The sequence below is a fragment of the Rhipicephalus sanguineus genome, chromosome 7 (assembly GCF_013339695.2).
Source record: "Rhipicephalus sanguineus isolate Rsan-2018 chromosome 7, BIME_Rsan_1.4, whole genome shotgun sequence".
Classification (NCBI taxonomy): Eukaryota; Metazoa; Arthropoda; class Arachnida; order Ixodida; family Ixodidae; genus Rhipicephalus; species Rhipicephalus sanguineus.
In genome coordinates, this window is record NC_051182.1 from 99,018,408 (window position 1) to 99,038,316 (window position 19,909).

The 19,909-nt window shown below is 42.9% G+C and overlaps 1 protein-coding gene across 1 annotated transcript; it reads right to left on the minus strand.

Annotated features, from left to right (window-relative positions):
* Window positions 1–533: 533 nt before the first annotated feature.
* LOC119399661 (cytochrome P450 3A19) lies at window positions 534–17,988 on the minus strand. Its single transcript, XM_037666477.2, has 8 exons — window positions 17,868–17,988; window positions 15,897–15,984; window positions 13,547–13,655; window positions 6,391–6,479; window positions 3,529–3,669; window positions 2,767–2,932; window positions 1,053–1,156; window positions 534–669 (listed from the first exon to the last, which is right to left on the minus strand). Exons 1-7 carry the CDS (start codon window positions 17,986–17,988, stop codon window positions 1,070–1,072), a joined length of 801 nt encoding a protein of 266 aa, XP_037522405.1. The 3' UTR covers window positions 534–669; window positions 1,053–1,069.
* Between the last annotated feature and the right edge of the window lie 1,921 nt (window positions 17,989–19,909).

Sequence of the window (19,909 nt, forward strand, 5' to 3'; positions counted from 1 at the left end):
GTCCACCAGACAGCACGACATACTGGTCTTTTGCCCCCTTCACGTGTAAGTTAAATTACAAATCCTATTCAAATCGCGAAAAGAATGCTTGGGTCTGCCACGGTCTTTGCATTTCCACAGCGGTTTTGTCACATCTGCTGTACCAATTGCAAGTGTCGGAGACTGTCGTAAATACCTCGTAAATGTTCAAACAGTGCAAACATTCCATGATCACACAGTTGTACCCTCCAAGGGTCAGTGTAATGTGTTCAAAATTAAACAATCATTCTGCACCACTTTCAAAGTAAAACTTCCATATAAAAGTATAGCACAAACAAAAAAGAAAAGAATTGGAATAGCTACATTTTTGTTGGTGCAGCATTGCCAATGCTCACACACGTGTTTTCTGTTCAAAGGCTACATTAAAAAAAACTTGCCGACTTATCTACAGCTGCCAAATTCTGTGGTCTTTCACATTTTTTTCGTGCTTTTCTAGTTGAACTGCAAGTGTCTTCTAAAGTAGGAATACGAACATTCTAAAAAATTTATTGCCCTTAGACTGCTCCAAAAGCGGTATTTATTAAAATTTTCCATCACTGTTACTCATATGAACAGTGTGAAACAAGGCAGTTCTAAGTTGTCACCTTCTTCCCATGTAATCACATTGCAAGATACTGACCGTTTCCAGATCTGAAAAAGAAAACAAATACAGCATGAAATACATTTCTTCTTCACCATTAAAAAAAACTTCCAAAGTATGGCTAATGAGGAGCAATTTAATCCAATTCATCAGGAAAATATTATGTGACATTGCTGCCATCTCATTCATTATACCTTTATCAGTCTGAAGAATGAACATAATGAGCCATGGTGCTCTACATCAACAAAATAGTCGTGCACCAACAGTCTGGAACTATGCACACAGGGATCACTTTGCAGCACTCCAAGTCACAGTGGTGCTTTCAAACTTTTTTTACCTTCTTTATTACAACCACTTTACAATGTATCCTTACTCGTGCGCATTTCTTCAGCTTCCAGCTGATACATCGGTATTACAAAGACAATATACTTACAGACAGGTTGGCATCGATTAGCTTCCACGCACTTCTTGCAACTTCAGCCACACACCATCCAATGGATAAGCCAACGTGAATGATGAGCCTATCTTCAGGTCACCCTGTATTCCCAACGACCACTGTCACATAACTTTCCATTTGGCTTCAGATTAGATAGGAGCGCAGCCAAATTTTCAAGGACAAGCCCTCTATCAAAGTACAGCAAAATTTACAGCGCAAGACTAGCATGACAGGTGAAACTTGGTGTATTAGACAAGGATAACAACAAAAGTAAGACATAGAACAAGCAAGGTGTCCAAAGTGACTTATGAAGGTGCTAAAGTTTTTACCACAGCAGCAGTTCTTGTTGAGGTGTCCTAGACTTGTAATGCACGAATGCAAGAAGATATTTTGTGTCGTTAATGCAGCAGTACTCGGTCTGCCTAGCCCTGCCAGCTTTAGCTTGAGGGGTAAGGTTTTTAACCAGCTGTATTTAGAGGAACACTAAAGAGAAAAACTTTTTTTTTTTCTCATACAGCAAAAGCTAGATAATTTGGGTTTCAAGGGAACGGAAGCAATGCCCAAATTAACTGAATGACGAATTATCGAAAGTATGAAGAAAACAATCAACAGGTGTCTGTTACATCAATGCATTTTCATTTTCTTGATGAGTACGTAAATCCAGCACCTACTTTGCATAGCAGCAGTGTAAAAGCCGCAATTTTCGTCATTCGTGACTTCGTTCACTAAGTGACCACTGCTTAAGACCCCTGTGTCTTAAGCTGAAATGTGCTCTGAACCCATCCTTTATTACGCACCGCCACCGTCAACACCCCCACGTACACGTGATGATAATTTTTTCGCCAGAGAAATAGCCGGCAGAATTTCTGGCAAAATTAATTTTCAAGTTGCTTACAGTTTAAAAGTTTACTAACCATTTTCGGTTGTCCTGCTTCATTGCACAGGCTAATGTAATAATAAACAGCAAGCCAAATTTCATGCATAAATACTTATTGCAAGGGCCGTTATCATGGTTCTCATAACGGTAGAATGCAAAAAGGAAATTTTGAACAAAATGGCTAAAAGACTTCGAGGAAATGTTCACGAAAAAAGAAAACACTCAATATGTCCAAAATTCATTAATAGCTAAGGCCCTCCTTAGAAAGTGAACATTCTACTTTTGTTTGCGTGTAAGTGCACAATTTTTATTCTCGCCTGTTTAGCACCTGAAGTTAATGCGCAGACTTTGCGTGATGGAGACCCCAAAGTGATGGAAGCCCTATGCGAACGACGGGCCCGTAGATCTGTGGGACGTGCGAATGCTCGGTTTCAGCGCGAGTTTCTGTCTCTGGAGTTTGGACATCCGTGTCGTGTCTGTGACTGTCTGTGGTTTAACTCAAAGCTCTCTGCACTGAGAAGCAACCTAAAAACAACCTGGCATCACCTAGCTAAAGTCTAGCAACAACCTAGAAGCAACCAGATTAGACTTCAGAATCATCCAGCTTCGGTGTTTCAAGCCTTGCACGACTTCGTGCAAGGTTCGCCACTTTTATTTTTTTTCAGTGCAACAAATCAGTTGTTCCTTAATAGTTAGTGCAGGTAGGTTATAACCTGAATGAGTGAATGATCACAAAACAAACACACAGATGGTTTGCCAATGAATCTACTAAGTCAGGAAAGCTTCAATAAGCTTAGTAGCTAGTGAGATGCCCACAGATCTGGAAAAGCCTACCTTGTGCTTGTTAGGATCCAGTACAAGTTCATAACTTGAAAGCAGCTTTGCCAAAGTAAATTTCAGCACTAGCTGAGCAAACCGCATGGCTACGCAATTGCGTGGCCCATTGCCATATGCCTGGTAAGCCATTGGTTCTATTTTGCTCCTGTTCTCTGTGCTGAACCTGTGGAGTAAAAAATGACAATACATAACAGCAAGAAATTTACGCAGTCCCTGCTAGTGTGTAGTGTGCCAAGCAGCTTTGTTTCATTTCACTGAATACACAAATTTTACTTTAAAGTAGTGTCACAAACTTCAAAAAGCTAACAACATTGCCCTACTTCCATAATAGGCTTTCAATCAATCTGTTCTTTCCTAAAGGTCCATCATTACTATCAGTGTATTTTTTAGGCTGGAACTTCTATGCTGAACTTTACCAAGAGTCAACTGCCATCCCCTTTCTTTCAAAAACGGTGTCAGCAAAAGAGCACACTTGTTTACTAGCACTTTCTCGGACTGATGCCATTCTGCCATTCTTCGAGCTTTTCTGTTCCAATGGCTTCTAGTCTCTAGGGTTTTTCGCTGGTCATGCTCATAACATTGTTGTTGCAGAATAAATTTAATTCAATTCAAATATGAAGACTACCTGCCGAGAACTAAATAAATGCACATCAAAATTTCTTCTAAGCACTAGGCTAAACTTCACGCCCAATACAAACAGAAGCGGCGAAGTCATTCAAGCAGGAAGTCTTTCTCCACTCGTGCGGATGAATGTCTCACCTCTCAGGAATGAACGCCTCTGGGTCGTTCCACAGTTTAGGGTCATGGTGCATTTGAAACGCCGGCACCAAGATCGACATCCCACTGGGAATCTTGATGCCCTGGTATTCATACTCCTGCTCGCACTTCCGAGTAATGAACCTGTTGCAAGTGATGTACATGTTGAGAAAGTGTTCTTGATTTCCACTTCAGCATTTATTTTGAACATTCGCTGAATTTGTTAGGCATCATCTATATTACGAGTTCTACTGTTCAACCCTTTCCCTACAGAAGACGAGCTGAGATCGTCCACAAGTTTTGTACCACTCCCACCAAAGACGAGCTGGGCTCGTCCACCCTAAAACAAGCATTCGGGGGTGCCGCATTTAAGCCAGCCCGATTCATTTTGCTGTGTTCTCTTTGGCCTCAACAAATGGCACAGTAAAAAATTTTAAAATATGCGCTCAAAGCATAAATTTTGGTCGAGAAAGGACTTGATTCTGAAAACAGGAATTAGAAACTGGCGTCCTCCTCTGTGCAAAAACTCGCGCGTGTGCCGGCAACAGGTCTGTTCAGGAAAAAAGAACAAAAATTTGCTCGTTTGCCGAAGTTTTCTGAAATAAAGAAGAATTTCAGTTCTCGTGCGAGTGCGGCACTGCACAAAGCAGCATAGTTTTTCTAAATCATCGGATTCAAACGACGACCGCATCTCGACGTACCGGCACTGGACACCGTTAGATGCGTACAAAAGCCCACCGGTGCGTCCTAAGGTTTGCTTTCACGGACTTGCTTGTCCCTGCGCTTCATTTTTTTAACTTCAAAGAGACAATTTCTGCACCGAAAACTGGAGAGGTTAGGGCACTTTCCGTGGTGTGGTGCAGTGAAGGAAATCCTCTGCATATTTTCACAATACAATATTTTGCGTGTATCTTGCGAATAAATGCACCTTTGAATAATTTTTTTAGTTGTTTCAAGACACGTAGAATGAAAAAGGCAAATGAAAGAAGAGGCATTTTTGTATCGTTTTCAACCAAAAAACTTGGTAGGGAGAGGGTCAATAATAATTGTAGGGGTTCAACTTCTTTCAGTAAGGCAGATAACTGGGCAAGATAACTGGGCAAGTCCTTTGAAAAAATAAACAGTTGAGAGTTAGCGCTCGTGTGTCTCTTGCTTGTCCTTGTCTTTTGTGCGCGCGAAAAAAAGTTTAAATTATGGGTTCAACTTCTAAAAACTCTGATATAAGGTAGTAGAGAAAGGGTTAATAATGACATCTGGTGTTTATCGTGCCAAAGCCACGATATGATTATGAGGCACGCCATAGTGGAGGGCTTCGAAAATTTCTACCATCTGGTGTTCTTTAACGTGCACTGACGTCGCGCAGTACGCGAGCCTCTAGCATTTCGCCTCCATCAAAATGTGATTGCCACGGCCTGGATCGAACCCGCGACCTTTGGGTCAGCAGCCAAGCAACGTAACCACCGCACCACCAATGTGGATGGTTCTACTATTTAGTCTGTTTTCCATGCAACAGCTATGCTGCTACTTTCCAAGTGTCTAAACAAGCGCAACTTTCTGGACATTCCACAGTCTGCCCAGTGCATCATAATATCAAATCAGCAAGCCCTGTTGTCGTGGTGTTCATGCCGCTTATTCCACTGGCAAGAAATGCAATACAAGAGTGATATTAACACTAAGTCACTACCACAATGTCAATTCTTCCATGTTGCACACACCAGATGAGTCACCAAAGTGGGATGCCGTCCATCACAAAAAAAAAGGCAGCAAAAAGAAATAATGTGAAACACTCAGCAACTAGTCCGCTACTTTAGAAGTGATTAAAATCTTGAAACTGTGAGATGGCACAAACCTGTCATAGGAATCATCTCATTCATTACTTTCCCTTGTACTGTCTAGCACTTTTACTGGTTTCCCTGCCTTTTAACTGCCTTCATGTTGGTTCCTTCAGTGGAAACTTCAGTAAAAGCGGTTCACGAAACCACAGTACAAATTAATATTTCCCTTAACTGAAGTCAGCCCTTCCTTAGCAGTGTTTCCTTGTTTAAAACGTTGCTAAATGCTGCCCACTATTCTACACATCTCTTCAGGACTGTGTTCATGCTTGTAAATTTAGCTTAAAGTAATTAAATGCACCTATATAAGCACGAATTGAAAGTCTGCAGTGACATGCATCCCATGAGATTACTGTCAGGAAGCCAGGCACTTGTATCATGCAAAAAAAAAATTAAATTGTTTATCTTAGAGATGTGAAAAAGCAACAAACTGCCAATACGAATGACGGTACTCGCTGACGCTTTTCTACTGACAGTAAGATAGCTTGACGCTATTCCTGTCTACATTTCCTGAAAAACATCCAAGCAAAACTAATTCTAGACTACCGATCATTATTACATTTTTTTTTTCGCACTAAGCTTCAGTATTTGTGGCCAAAGAGTAACATACCTCTGTGTCGCTGTCAGTGGGGTTTGTTTCTCTGAGAATCACTTTGTTTTTGGCATGATGAAAAAGGGGAATGAAACATATGCTCATATTTACGGTCTAAAATCATGGCTCAAATAGCATCATGACAAAGTGATAAGTCGTGGGTTTGATTTAAGGTTTCAGCTAGCAATAAAAATTCTTCTTGGCTTGGGTTCATTTCTTGACACTGACAAACACTTGAACAATGCGCAATATTGTCAGAGTTCATCCTATCATGAAAAGATTACAAACGGCTTTCAAGAATGTTTTGTTAAGTCTACTACATGATTTACCTTTTTTCTACTAGCCTAAGATGGCCTGACCGAAATATGCTTCATGCCATCCAGCGACGTCAATTACGAAAAAAAAAAATTTAAGATACCGTCTGCCAAGAATGATGCTTACCCAACAACAACGGGGTAGTAGCGAAGAGCTTCTGAGATCACTTGGTCCAAGTAGCGCATTTTGGTTAAACTGTCGTACGTTAAACCATTCTGTGAGAAATGCAGAAAAGTAAAACACATGCCTACATGTCAGTGTTGTATGCGTTACCGAAAAAAAGTAACTAAATACGTTACTCGTTACGCTAGAAAAAAAGGAACGCGTTACCGCCCTACGTTACCTACAAAAAAATGTAACGCGTTACCGTTACCGTTACCGAAAAAAGTAACGGACGTTACCTCTGCCGTTACTCCGCCATTATAAATGTTAGTCAACATGTATTTAATGCAGAAACCCACAATAAGAATTTATTTGATCTCACATTTATGTTTCACATAAAACTTCTAACCCGAACAATGATTTTACCGAAAATGCTGATTTAACGAGAATTATTTGCACACATGTACCCCACCTTCACAATGTTATAGTGGCTTGAAGTTGCCTGTAGAGTTGTGATGACTTCTGACACGTGATGACTTCTGACTCTGTGGCACACGGTGAAGCCATATTTCTCAATGTGACATTATACATAATATGAGATTCAATCATCAAAGCTCTCCGCAAAGAAAGCATTACTGATATCTCAACAAATTTTCAGTAATTCTGACGGCGTGCTTCTATACTAGCAAGATAGATACGCAAATTTTGTAGTAATAAATTGCTTTAATGGCCTAGTCGCGGGAAAAAATATTTCTGCATGGACATATTTTTGTTAACTTTTAACCTATCTAATTACCCCAAAAATTGTGCGTGCTTATGTGAAGGTGTTCAAAATCAGCCTCCCTCGCTCAGGAGTTCAATAACCAGAACCGTAGCTGCAGTTGCAGATAGAAAGAAGCAAAATTTATTTTCAAAACAAAGTTGATAAGCAACACTATAGAGTATTTCAGGGACAAATTTTCAATAACTACAACTTGACATTGAATTTAAGCAATAGCTGCATTTCAAAGTTGTCATCGGACAGCTTGCCTCGCTTCTTAGTGAATACGTCCGCACCTACACTGAAGAGGCGCTCGACGGACGCACTAGATGGTACTCCTGTATTCACTTTTAGGAAGAGCTGGTGAATGCGTGGAAAGCTTTCCCTGATCCCACTCAGCGCAAAGTCCCGCGGCACTAAAAGGTACCGAGACAGTTCTTCGTCGGTCGGCGATGACGTCGAACAGCCACTGCCGAAGAAGTCATCCTCCGTTGAGCTGGAGCTCAGGCGGGTCGCTGTACTCAAAGTCTCGTTGCTCGCAAGCCGAGAAAATCTCGACAGCTCGCTTTTGACGGTATCGAGGACCGAATTTCGCTTTGCTTCATCGCCAATCCATGACAACTTGAACCTCGGTATCAAGGTAGCCGCCACAAGGAAATCCTTCTGATCGATAACATCGTTGAATCTGTGCCAACAAAAGACTGACATGAGCAAAATGTGTTTCTCCAACAAACCTACAGAAAAGTTTTCCAATATCCATGAACTTGGCATACCCTGTATTTCTTCAGCAGATGGTTTTAAATTAAATGATAATCTCTGACTGTATAAAATAGGTTCCTTAGAATCATGAAAGCAATGGGGTGAAATGTGACCATATGAAACATTCTAATGTGCGATTCATGTTGGCATGACGGTTTTAGATGTAAAACAGTCCACAGCATATTCTTAACAAGCGAACGATGGATATTAAAAACTAACCTCTTGCGAATTCCTTCCAAGACACACTCAGCTAGAGATCCGCAGTAGTGCAGTCCAGAGATTTGCTCGCACTCGACCTTTTTGATGAGAACATACAGCGTCGGAAGCAAGTAGCCGCTGTAGTTGTTACCTTGTAGAACATCCAAGGCACAACACACTGGCTTCATCACCTGCAGTGTAAAAACCGCATGTTGAACCAAAAACTGCGAGAATTTTGCCTAGGATCTCCATACCTTGCAGTATTCTGCTATGAACCTGGGCTCGTGAGGTTTCTGCAGCCTGGGAATTCCAAGCTTGGAGAAAATGAGATCGAAGTCCTGCCCCTTTTCCAGCAACTTGTTGATGGCGTCTACAGCTCTGAATGTTGAATTCCACCTTGTAACAGCCAGGTGTGGCAAGTAGATCCCGCAGTGGATCTTAATCAGGTCAGCTGCTTGCGCCGACTGTCCTTGCTTATTCCAAAGTTTCTGGCACTTGCTGAACACTCTTTGCTTTATCCTAGCGTAATCAGTGTCAACTGAATCCGCCCTCGCTGCGTCAACACTTGCAATAAGGTTCATGGTGTGCGCAGAACACCGGTGGTGTGGTGGAAGTCGGAGTTTGCCTTCTTCGACGCTGTCGATGAGTGAACATAACTGTACGGGCTCGCAGTTCTGTTCGCCTTCCTCGCCTTCTTCATCTTTACCGTAGACCCTGCGAAGTGCAAATAGAATATATTGCAGTGTGTACCAGAACTCAGTAATTTAAAAAAAAAAAAGAGAGAGGGTAGGGGTGTGGAAGTAATTCTGTCTTACCGAAAAGCTTTTAAGAAATTCGACCCACTGTCTGTGATCACCTTGGTGACCTTTCCGTGGAGCTCGAATTCACTGAACACTTCTTCAAGTGTGGTGGCCAGGCTTTCGTAGGTTACGCTCCCTTTCATTCGGCGGCAGGCTAAGGCTGCAACCTTTCGGTCTAAAGTTACTGGGTCGAGCCATAGAGCGGTAACTCCAAGGTAACACCTGGAAAACATGTTTTATAAGACATTGCACTAAACAAGTCCGTAAAAATGCATGATTTGGAAGGTGGGTTTAATTTGGATTAACGCGGAGGTACGGATAACTAATGCGCCAAATATACATTTGTTCATCGTGGAAGTGATATTCAGCCCGAAGGGTAAATACGGACACAATACACGTTCTCATTTTACTAGCTACATTTAACCCTTCCCGATGAGCATAATTTCCACGATGAGGCGACCATCAACCAACTCGCAGAATTTGTAATTATACGCACTTCTTTTTAAACAAATATCAATTGAGCTAAATGTTCACCTGTGGAAGTGTGTCCAACAGTCCGCGGTGACAGCCACATGAAGAAGAGTTTGAAAAGTTGATCGTAAGTTTTCTTTCATCGTGTGGAGGCGCGCATGGAGACGAGTCATGAGCTTGGCACGCGTAAGGACTCTTCTTCCTGGGGTAGTTGCTGTGATGAGTGTTACAAATGATGGCTCTTCTACAACCGAAAAGGGCTGCGTTGCGCTGATGACAAACTCTTCAACCAGCCCGTCAAGCCTCTCTTGCGTCACTGACTGGTCACTGAAGTCCAGCGTTCCCTGTCGCTGATGCTTGGGCGCATTTTGTTCTGGATTATCTATTTCTTCGCAGTATCTCCTTTTTTTTGCGAGCATCTCAAACTCAGGAAGCATCTGCCTGTGCAGTTTCTATAAAATAAATAATAAGCAGTAATTAGAAAAGTCGAAAGGTCAACACCGGAAATTCAACACCGCAAACTAAAATCGAAAAGGCGAATTCGAAAGACACGCTTACCTTCACATGTTTCTTCAAGTTAGAGTTCGAGCACTTTCCACAGCTCAGCAGCTTCAGTTTTGGCAGGCAAAGAAGGCACTTGAAAGTGAAGTTCTCATCTTTGATATTTTCAACAATAAAAAATTTGCTCAATGCAGGCCACGGCGAAGGGGGCAAAGTTGTCGCGGCCATCTTTCGAAGGTACACGAAGGTCCGAGGTGGGCAGACTGCATGCACTCCCTGATGTTGCCCCTGCGTTTTATATTCTTCCAACCCTCGCCCACTTGCTTCCCTCCTCGCAAGTTATTACTTTTTTTTTATTAAAGAGCGTGTTTTCTATTGTCCCTGAGTCGTCTCTTGCTTTCGGGAATAGCTGTACCTGTAACCGTATTTAGCCTAGCCACGGTTACGGCTGTTCGTGTGACAGCTGTATTAGTGGGCTTTGGTTGAAGTAGAGGGACGACAACCAAGCTACTGAGTAAAAAGAAATATTTTACGTTACAAGACCAAAATCCGACGTTTTGCATCCCACTCGCATTCTTTATCACGGTTGGCACTGCAGGGAATACAAAAAAAAACACGATTCTTTTGCTACTGCCGTGGGGTCACGTCTCTTGTCCACGACGTGCCGAATTCCGTTGAGGCAGACGCTCGATCGTCAGCGCACCTGCAGACCGGCTGGCGTTACTCGCTGTCGCCTCAATGTGCCAGCATTCCACAAAAATCCGCTTATAATAATTGGCCTCTAAGTCGATGCGGTCGTCCATCACCCCGCTGTGTTTAGCGTGTGCACTCCTCTGTCACTCGAACTTGCGGACGTGTTTTTTATGTTGTCGCAGCCTTTCGGGGAAGTACTGCAGAGTGGGCAAGTTGGTGCATTACAATATCGTACTGGTATAGCGCAGCTCAGTTTGAGCATGAAAGAAAGAGGCAACAGCGGAGAAGGAAACACAGACAACAGGATTAGCGCTCATCCTGTTGATTGTGTTTCCTTCTCCGCTGTTGCCTCTTTCCTTCATGCTCAAACTGAGCTGCGCTATATCAGTACGACTTTCGGGGAAGTCCTTTGCTTCCCCCAGGTACGAAGATTCACATTCAGCACGTGGTATGGAGTAGACCAGTGCTCACGCTTTCTCTTCGGGCGGCCAGTCTTTAGGGCACGGAAAGGCGCAGGTGCCAGCAATCCACCTGCTACAGCCCACTTCCACGAAAATCATGTCCGTACAGTCTCTCATGGACTTAAATGTAAACATTTCGACAGAAGTCTGTCGAAATGCGCTTCCATCATAGAAACGGAAAGGAATCTGGGAAGGAGGCTCTTACTCGAGTCGTGGCACATCCAGAACACACCTGCGAATGTGAACCGGTCCCTCGGAACAATGCCTCCGATCTACGTGCACGGCCTCCGGAACGTGAGGGAAAGAGAAAGGCGGAGCCAAAAACAAGCTGCGACGAAGCCCCCCTGATCAGCCCAGTCACCCCTGAAGAAGAGACCAAGCCGGTCTCGAAACGTCGGGTTTCCTCCAAGAATTTGTGGCTGGAGGTATTTCAACTTCTTAAGTCTCTCATGGAGGAATCCGCGGCTTTCACAGCTTTGTGGGGCGATGGTCAAACTCTCCGCACAGGAAATCGGTGCGTCCTAAGAAATTTTCCCCCCATATTTCCACAAACAAAAGCGATTCCACCCGCGCTTTCTTTGTCAATGCCTGGCAGGCCGACAGCAGTCCGACACTGCGACAAAAGAATTCGTCGGGGCGAGCTCTGGGAAACTGGCACCTGCAGGATGAGAAAGTAACGAGTAACGTGACACCTCACGTTACCGAAAAATGTTAACGTAAGTACGTTACCCGTTACAGTTCTGAAATTGTAACGAGTACGTTACTAAGTTACCGAAAAAAGTAACGCGTTACCGGTAACGCCGTTACTTGTAACGCGTTACCGCCAACACTGCTACATGTAGACAAGGAGGCAGCATGTTCGGAAAGCTGCAAGCAGTCACATAGGCACTATGATTCCAGGCAACAGCTGAAAGTCTGAGAATTATTTCCCTAAAATGTGCTTAAATACTAGAACAAATGGGAACTGCTCAGTGAACATAAATTATTTGCTTATGGCTAAACAGTATTTTGCTGGTCCCAATAAAAAATTATTATAGAGCCTCTGATCAAAGAGGTTATCCAATTATAACTTATCCAAGGCCCTCTTGATAAGCTGTACTTGCATTTTTCCATGGCCATTGAAATATTTGTCATTTTTAATAAATTCTTGACAGTTGTCTCTTACCCGCCTGACAGATGGTCTATGATAGCCTTACTAAAGCAATGACAGACTATACAACATTTCTTTTACATACAAAGACATTTTCGTGCCTCCCCAATGGGAAAAAGCTGTCCATCCATCACGTCAGAGAAGTCACTATGAAGAGTTTAGCGTATGAAATTAAATAAATTAAGAGAAAGAAACGTTGGCGGTGGTGATTCTTGAAGTTAGGACCCACGCTAAGATATAATAATATCTGGGGTTTAACGACCCAAAACCACGATATGATCATGAGAGACGCGACCCACGCTAAGAAGCTGAATGTATTACCCTATGGGATAAACACCCACGTTTACAGAAGGTGAATGCAAATATGTGAACAATATGAATGAGTTTTGCCAGTGGAACAGCAGGACGCGTAGACCGTGGAGAGTGAACTGCAGAAAGATGCTGGAGAATTCAAGCAAAGAAAAAAGCAAAGGAAAGACACTGAGCCTATGCTGCTTGACGATGACGTTCCAGGGGAGGCCGCAATGCAGAACAAGCACGGGAAATACAAGCACGTACGTGATACTGGACGTCACTGGGAACTAACAGCACACTACTCCCCCCTTACTTGTGGTCTCACGCTGGTCTCACTTGACCTTTTGGTGTTGCAACCCCACCTCTCCATCCCCTGGATTCTTTGTCAGTATTTCTCACAACTATGCTAAACACAGAAGCATAGAACCTTGCCTTTTTAAGGCCCTCAAGGGCTCAAATCATGATGGCCACGTCTCAAATACTAGCACTAAAAATTTACTGGCACACTTATTAGGTGTCTCCGTGCTTATACAGGATATACTGACTAAAGGCATGTAAAATTAAGGAATGCATTATCTCCCGTGAGTGCCATGGCAGTGGCCCCTTTCTATTTGTAGTACGCTTCACCGCAATACGTCGTGTTCGCTTCACTGTGTAACACGTCTACATTGTGGCGACACTGCCTTCAGAAAACCGTTACAGCTGCCATGAGGATGCTATTTTGAGGCCGCAAGATAAGCACATTGCGCCAGTGGTGGCTTCGACTTGCTATTTCAATCCTCCAATTGTGATATAATGCCCAAAAATGTCGACAGAAAAGGTTGCAATTGCCTCAAACTTAGGACTTCCTCGCAGATTGGCTTCATGAAATAAGCGGTTGAGCCGCAATGGAAGCCAATTATTAGGCATGCGAAAAGCATACGTTGACTGTAATTGCATGGATTACACCTAATGATATTGACTCCTCCTTTGTTAGATCTTACAGGAGTTGCAAATCTGGGCACTACCTGTACGCACAGGCCAATTAAATGCGCTGGAAAAGTTGTTAATGCTAGAACAAATTCCAACAGGACCGTTCAAAACTGCTCCTTACCTCGGCATTCATGACCGACAGTATTTCACTTCTTGTCCTTTCTTGGATGTCCGGGTACTTCGCTAGCAGATACGACGTAAACGACAGTGTGGTTCCAGTTGTTTCGAATCTAAGCCAATATCAAAGCGAAATGCCACATGCTCAGATGGCTGTGTATGAAGCAGCTAAATATAAAGCTCGTAAGCTTTTCGCCAAAAAAGAAAAAGATTAACATGGCAGTTATCAAGGCTTTGTGAAAACAGACCCAATAAATCAACTCAAGCATCCACTTTATCCAAGTAGTTCTTATATTTGGCAAAAACAATTTGCTTTTTAAAAACTAAACATTGCAGGCAACTAGCAGACACACTCTGCCGTTAATAATATTTTCATACATTAATAAACATTTTACATCAACAAGATGAATATGGCAACCTAGACATATTTCATACATGTATGAATTTCTGCAGTGTGTTCATAACGTTGCCACAGCTGCATTAGAGTAATTCAGCTTTCTTACGAGTCTAGTCACAAAATATATTTCTTAGTTCATATGACTTTGTTGCTGCAAGCATTTGAAATGTTATGTGTATTTAGAACAAAATGATTTTGGTAAGTCTTTATCAAAGATTACTGCCTTTGCCTTCTCTTCATGGCAACATGAGAAGCTACAATATGGAATATAGTAGACATTAGTTCTGGTAATATTTTGCTAGTGATTATGTTGAGACCACAACTGCACTGACAACTCTTGCACACCAAGCAAAATTTATTTTATCAAACACTACAGTTCAACTATGCAGGAAAAATTTGCGCTAAACTAGAAAAGGACAACACAGTATGAACCAACTAGCCCCTCAGGACGTCCTGATCAACTACAGTTCAACTTTTGGATAAAAAATATTAGTCGTAATATTTCTTGTTCTGGCTGAATATGGGCTCGGTTACGGAACTACCAGTTTGAATACATGTAATACTTTTTTTGTTATTGTGTTCTGGTTATACCTGTTTGAATATGTGCACTGTAACTGTAACCAAGTTATTGTATTGTAACTCCCCTGTGTAATGCACTCAGGCCTTTAGGGTACTAGAACAACAACAAAAAACAAACTATACGAATCATTGCACACTTTCATCCTAATGATGGCTAGAGAAAAAAAGCAAAAAAAAATTCACCATATGTATGTGACAGTATTAGATGCACATAGGCACACTGCATTGATACAAAACTCACACATAAGTTAATATGTACCATTATTAAAGGACCCCTAAACCACCTCCGATATTTTTTCAAACATTTCAAGTAAACACGCATATCATGTGCAGAATGCCGTCACGATCAACGATGCCACCAGTGGCAGCGCTACAAGCCATGGGCATGCCACAAGTTCCAAGAAACAATTTCTTCTCCTCCCCAGGCCCTTCCGCTCTGCCTAGTGACGTGTGTGATGTCAGTGTATTGAATCTGTGATGCAGTACGCAGGGGATTCTGCGATTGGTCGAAGAAGAACCTACGACTTCCGGTTAGTCTGCAAGCAGCTGCCCGCGCTACTTGCTGTTCTTTGTCATGTTGCCCGCGTGTGCACGCTTGCGAATCGGCAACTGCACCCCGTATGTAGCTGCCAAATCGCTAGCGTACCAGCACAGTCACGCCTAGCAGTCTGATAAGCTGCGCGGACTGAATCCAACAGTGTTTTGCACTGGCTTTCACGCATCAGTGTGCGGTGCTTGGCTGAAAAAGCACCGACTGGGAAAACGAAAAGCCGCAACATATGTCACTGTACGGGTTCATCATGTTGGCGATCCTTTGAAGGCGTGCGCGCAACACAAGGTCCATACTGGCACAATTCGTACGAGCACGGGCCGGCACGGCAACAACAGCGGTTAGACGAGAAGCACGGAGTTCACGGAGTCCCGGCAACCAGAAGTGCCCACTGTCTCGAAGAGCGCGTCAGTGACGACGGTATGTCATGTGAGATTGGGAGGGGCACTTGGCGAGGAGGGAAAAGCGGCTCTGGGAGAGGAGACCAGCCGGCGAGCGGTGGGTAGCGAAGGAAAGAGTGAAACGAGCAATCGCAGCATTTCGATCATCAAACGCGTGAAACTCTGCTATTACGGCACTGTTTCAAAAAATTCTCCCGGCTACATGTTTGGTGTAGACTTGTGCACAACTGTGACACCACAACTAAATTTCGACCTCTGGGTGGTTTAGGGGCCCTTTAAATCATATGTGATAACAATGGTCAAAAGCGCAATGGTATTGAATTAAATTTATGAGGAGCACCTTAATGAACAAAGAATCTGGGTATTCTGTCCTTAAGTATTCATCACACACATAAAAAAAAGTATATAGTAAGTCCACCTCACTCACCCAGCAACAAGAAACATAACTGCATTAGATTGAATCTCCGTTGTGGTCATAAACCGCCGCTTGCGGATGACTGGAATACTCTCAAGGGCTGGAAAACACCAGTATGCAGGACATTGCAGGCATCTGCCATCCCACGTACAATACATACTTTTGCTTCAGATTTTAATTTAAATGCAAATACTGTTCCAAAGTCTTTAGCTAAGAGCCCTAATGTAGTGCACATAGGACCCTCGTTTCAGCTCGCGTGAAGTGTGGAAAGCTTCAAAAGTGGCTCTTGCACTTTCTTTTTCACTTGCCAGTGTTAATTTGCACCGGAAGAGGATAGCTCGACTCGGCGCATAGATTGGTCACACTTTTAGCCGACATATGTGCTAGGTTGGCAATGCAACATAGTCAGAAGCTGTTCCCAATCTGTAGTTGCGGCTCCAGTTAGCAGGGGAGCCAAGTAGTATCAGTGAAATTCATGAAGCAGGGACATAACTGCATATAAAGACAACCAAAAATCGTTTGCTTTCTCCTTCACAATTTTGTTACCAACAAATCGGGCATGCCCTATAACTTAGCGAATGAGTGCGACAGGTATTGGCTGACATTACTGCCACCATATTAAGTGCTTTATTTTGATGTGCTTGGGTTGCACCCACTAAGACTGCTAGCAATGCTCGGCGCAGACCACGCCGCAACGCTCGAGAAGCTTCGCGACTGTTCGAGAGCACTCTGTTGAGATTACGCGCAGGACGCGAATAGTCAAGTTTATTCGAGAGCTTACGCGAGCACCAGCGATAAGGCTCGAATGTTCCATGCCGCATGTATAAATGCCGACGCAGCTCACTGCAGATCAGTTCACTCGACGGCCGACGCTGTTCTCGCCGCTGTCAGTGTACAGCTTAAATTGCTTGTGTTTTGCTCATGTCATTTTCTGGATGCAGGTTCACCCAAATAAAAGGTTTAATCTTAAACATGCTGACTGCCGCCTTCGTCACTGTCATGACCACATGACAATATGAACAGCATGCCAACAGACGATCTCGGAGGCCCCGTATTGCGTCACGTAAATGCCGAGCCACCCAAGGCGTGATTGTTAGGTGCTAGCACTGCACACATCTGCACCAGCAGTAACGGTCAATACATTAAAGAAAAGAAGCGGAAATGCTGAAGACCATGACTTGTGGCGGCATAAATTTCGGGCAATGCACTGCCAACCCTATCCCCCCTTTATAGTTCCAGTACACACATGGCAACGAAAGGAGAGAGATAGCGCTCGTTTTATGCAATAACTCCAATATAGTCGGGTACGACTTTATAAGGCAGCGGCATTTCTTCCTTAAAGGCGGATTAATATCAGCCAGCACCAATGAGTGCGCACAATAGACTGATGTTATGAGCTCGACATCGGGGCAATATTTTTCTGCCGGCTCGTTTTTTTGTTGGCCAACCAAATGAATCCACCAAAAGATTAGGCCAAGGAAAGCATAGGTGACAATAATTGTTGTCTTTTAGCTGTAGTGTAGTAATTCCATTTACACAGTAATTACTACATTACAGCTAAAAGGCAACAATTAATTTTGCTTATGCTTTTCTTAACCTAATTCTTTGTGGATTCACTTAGCTTGACAACCATATACCTGCTCATATCCAAAGAGACAACCAAATAGGCCTGCTCAGAAGCCATACGGCTTATGAGCAGGTCTATTTCTTTAGTAAGTCACACATGCAAGCAGTCCTGCCCTTCAATCATCTGCAGGAATAGTGGATTTTTTTAAGTTGTATCTGACTATAGATGTACTCGACAAATTTTTGTGCCCGGGGTCTTGCGAGGCAATGGAGAGCAATATGATGACATTATAAAGGTGCTGCAGGACCCGTCCAAGATTTCACTTCATAAATGATGGCTTGCACACAGCACTGCATATAATAGCCATGATCACACAAGCCGCACTGCCACTACTAAACATCAGGCCAGTAGCTCACAATCACGAACAGCTTCCTCCTCCTCATGTGCCACAGTCAACTGCTGCACGTCAATCAGGGAGTCTGCCTCCTCCTCAGCATTCAGCATCAGCTGCAACAGGTCCTCGTGCTCTGCCTGCATCGGACAAAAAATGTTGCATGCCTCACACAGCATGATTAAACTAGGAGTGCATGATAAAGTGATGAGAAAATGAATTTTTTTTTAACATTCACATGACTGTTTCATACTCTCGTCTTCCTTTACCAGCCTGCATAAAAATTTCAATGCATTACTTTTTTGTAGTGTGCATCAAACACTTTCACTTATTTTAATTTTCCTGCCGTCTTTATGAATTTTGGCATAGTTTCCGTCATGAATGCTCTATATGCCTTCAATAAAGTTTCATTATGTTCCATAATGACAGCATTTATTTACCATGGTTAGAATGTTGTGAAATCTGCTGGCTGTTGCTCTCTGTGGGGCCTTGGCACTTCAAGTGTTCTGTGACAGCTTTTTAACGTGATAGCATTCTTTAAAGAGCCCGTGTCATAGAAATTCCGGTGTCGGTGTCGTTAGTTGTGAGCGAAACATCATCATTGTCCGTGACCAAAAAATCGCCATGGATGCAAATAACAAAAAATGATGCCCCCGAGGTGGAATCGAACCAAGGCCTTCGGCGTGGCAAGCAGATGTTCTACCACAGAGCAATGCCAATGCTTGGAAATGCACTGAAAGTAACTTTCATGCTTCACAAGCATACGCGTCCTGTGTACGGGCTTCCCAGCACGGGATGTAATATCGCGGTAAAATATGGTACAAGCGTACATTGCAAACGGACATCACACTATGTGAATTGCATAACGAGTAGGTGGTTTAAAGCCAGCCACCCATTACAAAAGGCACACACATTACTGCGCGTATGAAGACGTAGTGGGTGCATCACAACTTCGAAAAAGTATCATGCGCATAACTGCCACTGGTTTAAAGCATGCCACCCATTACAAAGGGCACACACATTAGTGCGCGCATTGTCTTACACACACGTAGTGGGTACACTGTTGTCATAAAAGTGCTGTTGAAGAGGGCGGAAACCTTTACCTCTACTATAGGTATGTCGTGTGTGTGTGGCTGGGCGAGAGAATATAATGACAAGCGAAACAGAGTACGATGAGGATGGGGCCGGATATCGCTATTGCATTTAACTCTTGAAGGTGAAGCTTAAGCGTCCCCCAATTTTCGATTGAGGAATGCCCAACTCGTGTGCTGGAAATAAATTAGATTCCAATAACTTTTCTACAATAACTTATTGATTAAATGACACTTTTTTTTATTTTTCTTTTGTTCTTGCACTTAAAGAGGCGCAGGACCAAAACATTAAAAAAAATACTGCCAAGCCTCTGATCATTCTGAGTAACTTAGAATAACAGCATTTCTTCAGGCAGTTTCGGTTTCGTTTCCACAGATTATGCTGCATCCTGAGATCATGATCAAGAAGGTGATAACGTGAGCACGTTGTGGTATATTGGTGCTCAACACCCATGTCTTTTGTCACGAAAACTTTTTTGACTGGCATTATGATGGATTATTTACCACCTACTATTTGTCTTCAACACTTCAGAGAATGTTCACGCCCTTCCAGTACAATTCTTTCATTCCACAGAAATAATCATCATCTGGGTTGCTTGAGTTTCATTTCTTGAAGACGCGCTGTTTGCCACTTTTCTACAAAGATTGTTATGTCAAGCTGATAGTGCACACATTGCTAATGCATCGAAAGGCAAGATGGTTGAAGAATATTATAGTGGGACAAAAAACACTCTCATTGGTGCAACTGTTTCTAGAGTAAGCTCTCAGAACTACATGGTATAATGCTTACAAGAGCATATCGTGAAATATGTTCAAACTTGGATAATATTTCAATTTTTTTTTTTTAAAACACTTTTGTAAACTCTTTGCTTAAAAACCCTTTTGTTTCCACATTTTTTATTGAGCATTCAGCTATTCTTGTTTCCATGCATTTTCTAAGCTTGGGGATGCAGCAGTCAGCCAGTCATTATTAAAA

Excerpts from the sequence above, each read along its gene's own strand:
- LOC119399661 (XM_037666477.2), bottom strand. The coding sequence starts at position 17,988 with ATGCAGGCAGAGCACGAGGACCTGTTGCAGCTGATGCTGAATGCTGAG. Across the intron at positions 6,480-13,546 it reads TGTCGGTCATGAATGCCGAG|AATGGTTTAACGTACGACAG; the intron begins GTAAGGAGCAGT and ends CATTTCTCACAG. Across the intron at positions 3,670-6,390 it reads TACTACCCCGTTGTTGTTGG|GTTCATTACTCGGAAGTGCG; the intron begins GTAAGCATCATT and ends CACTTGCAACAG.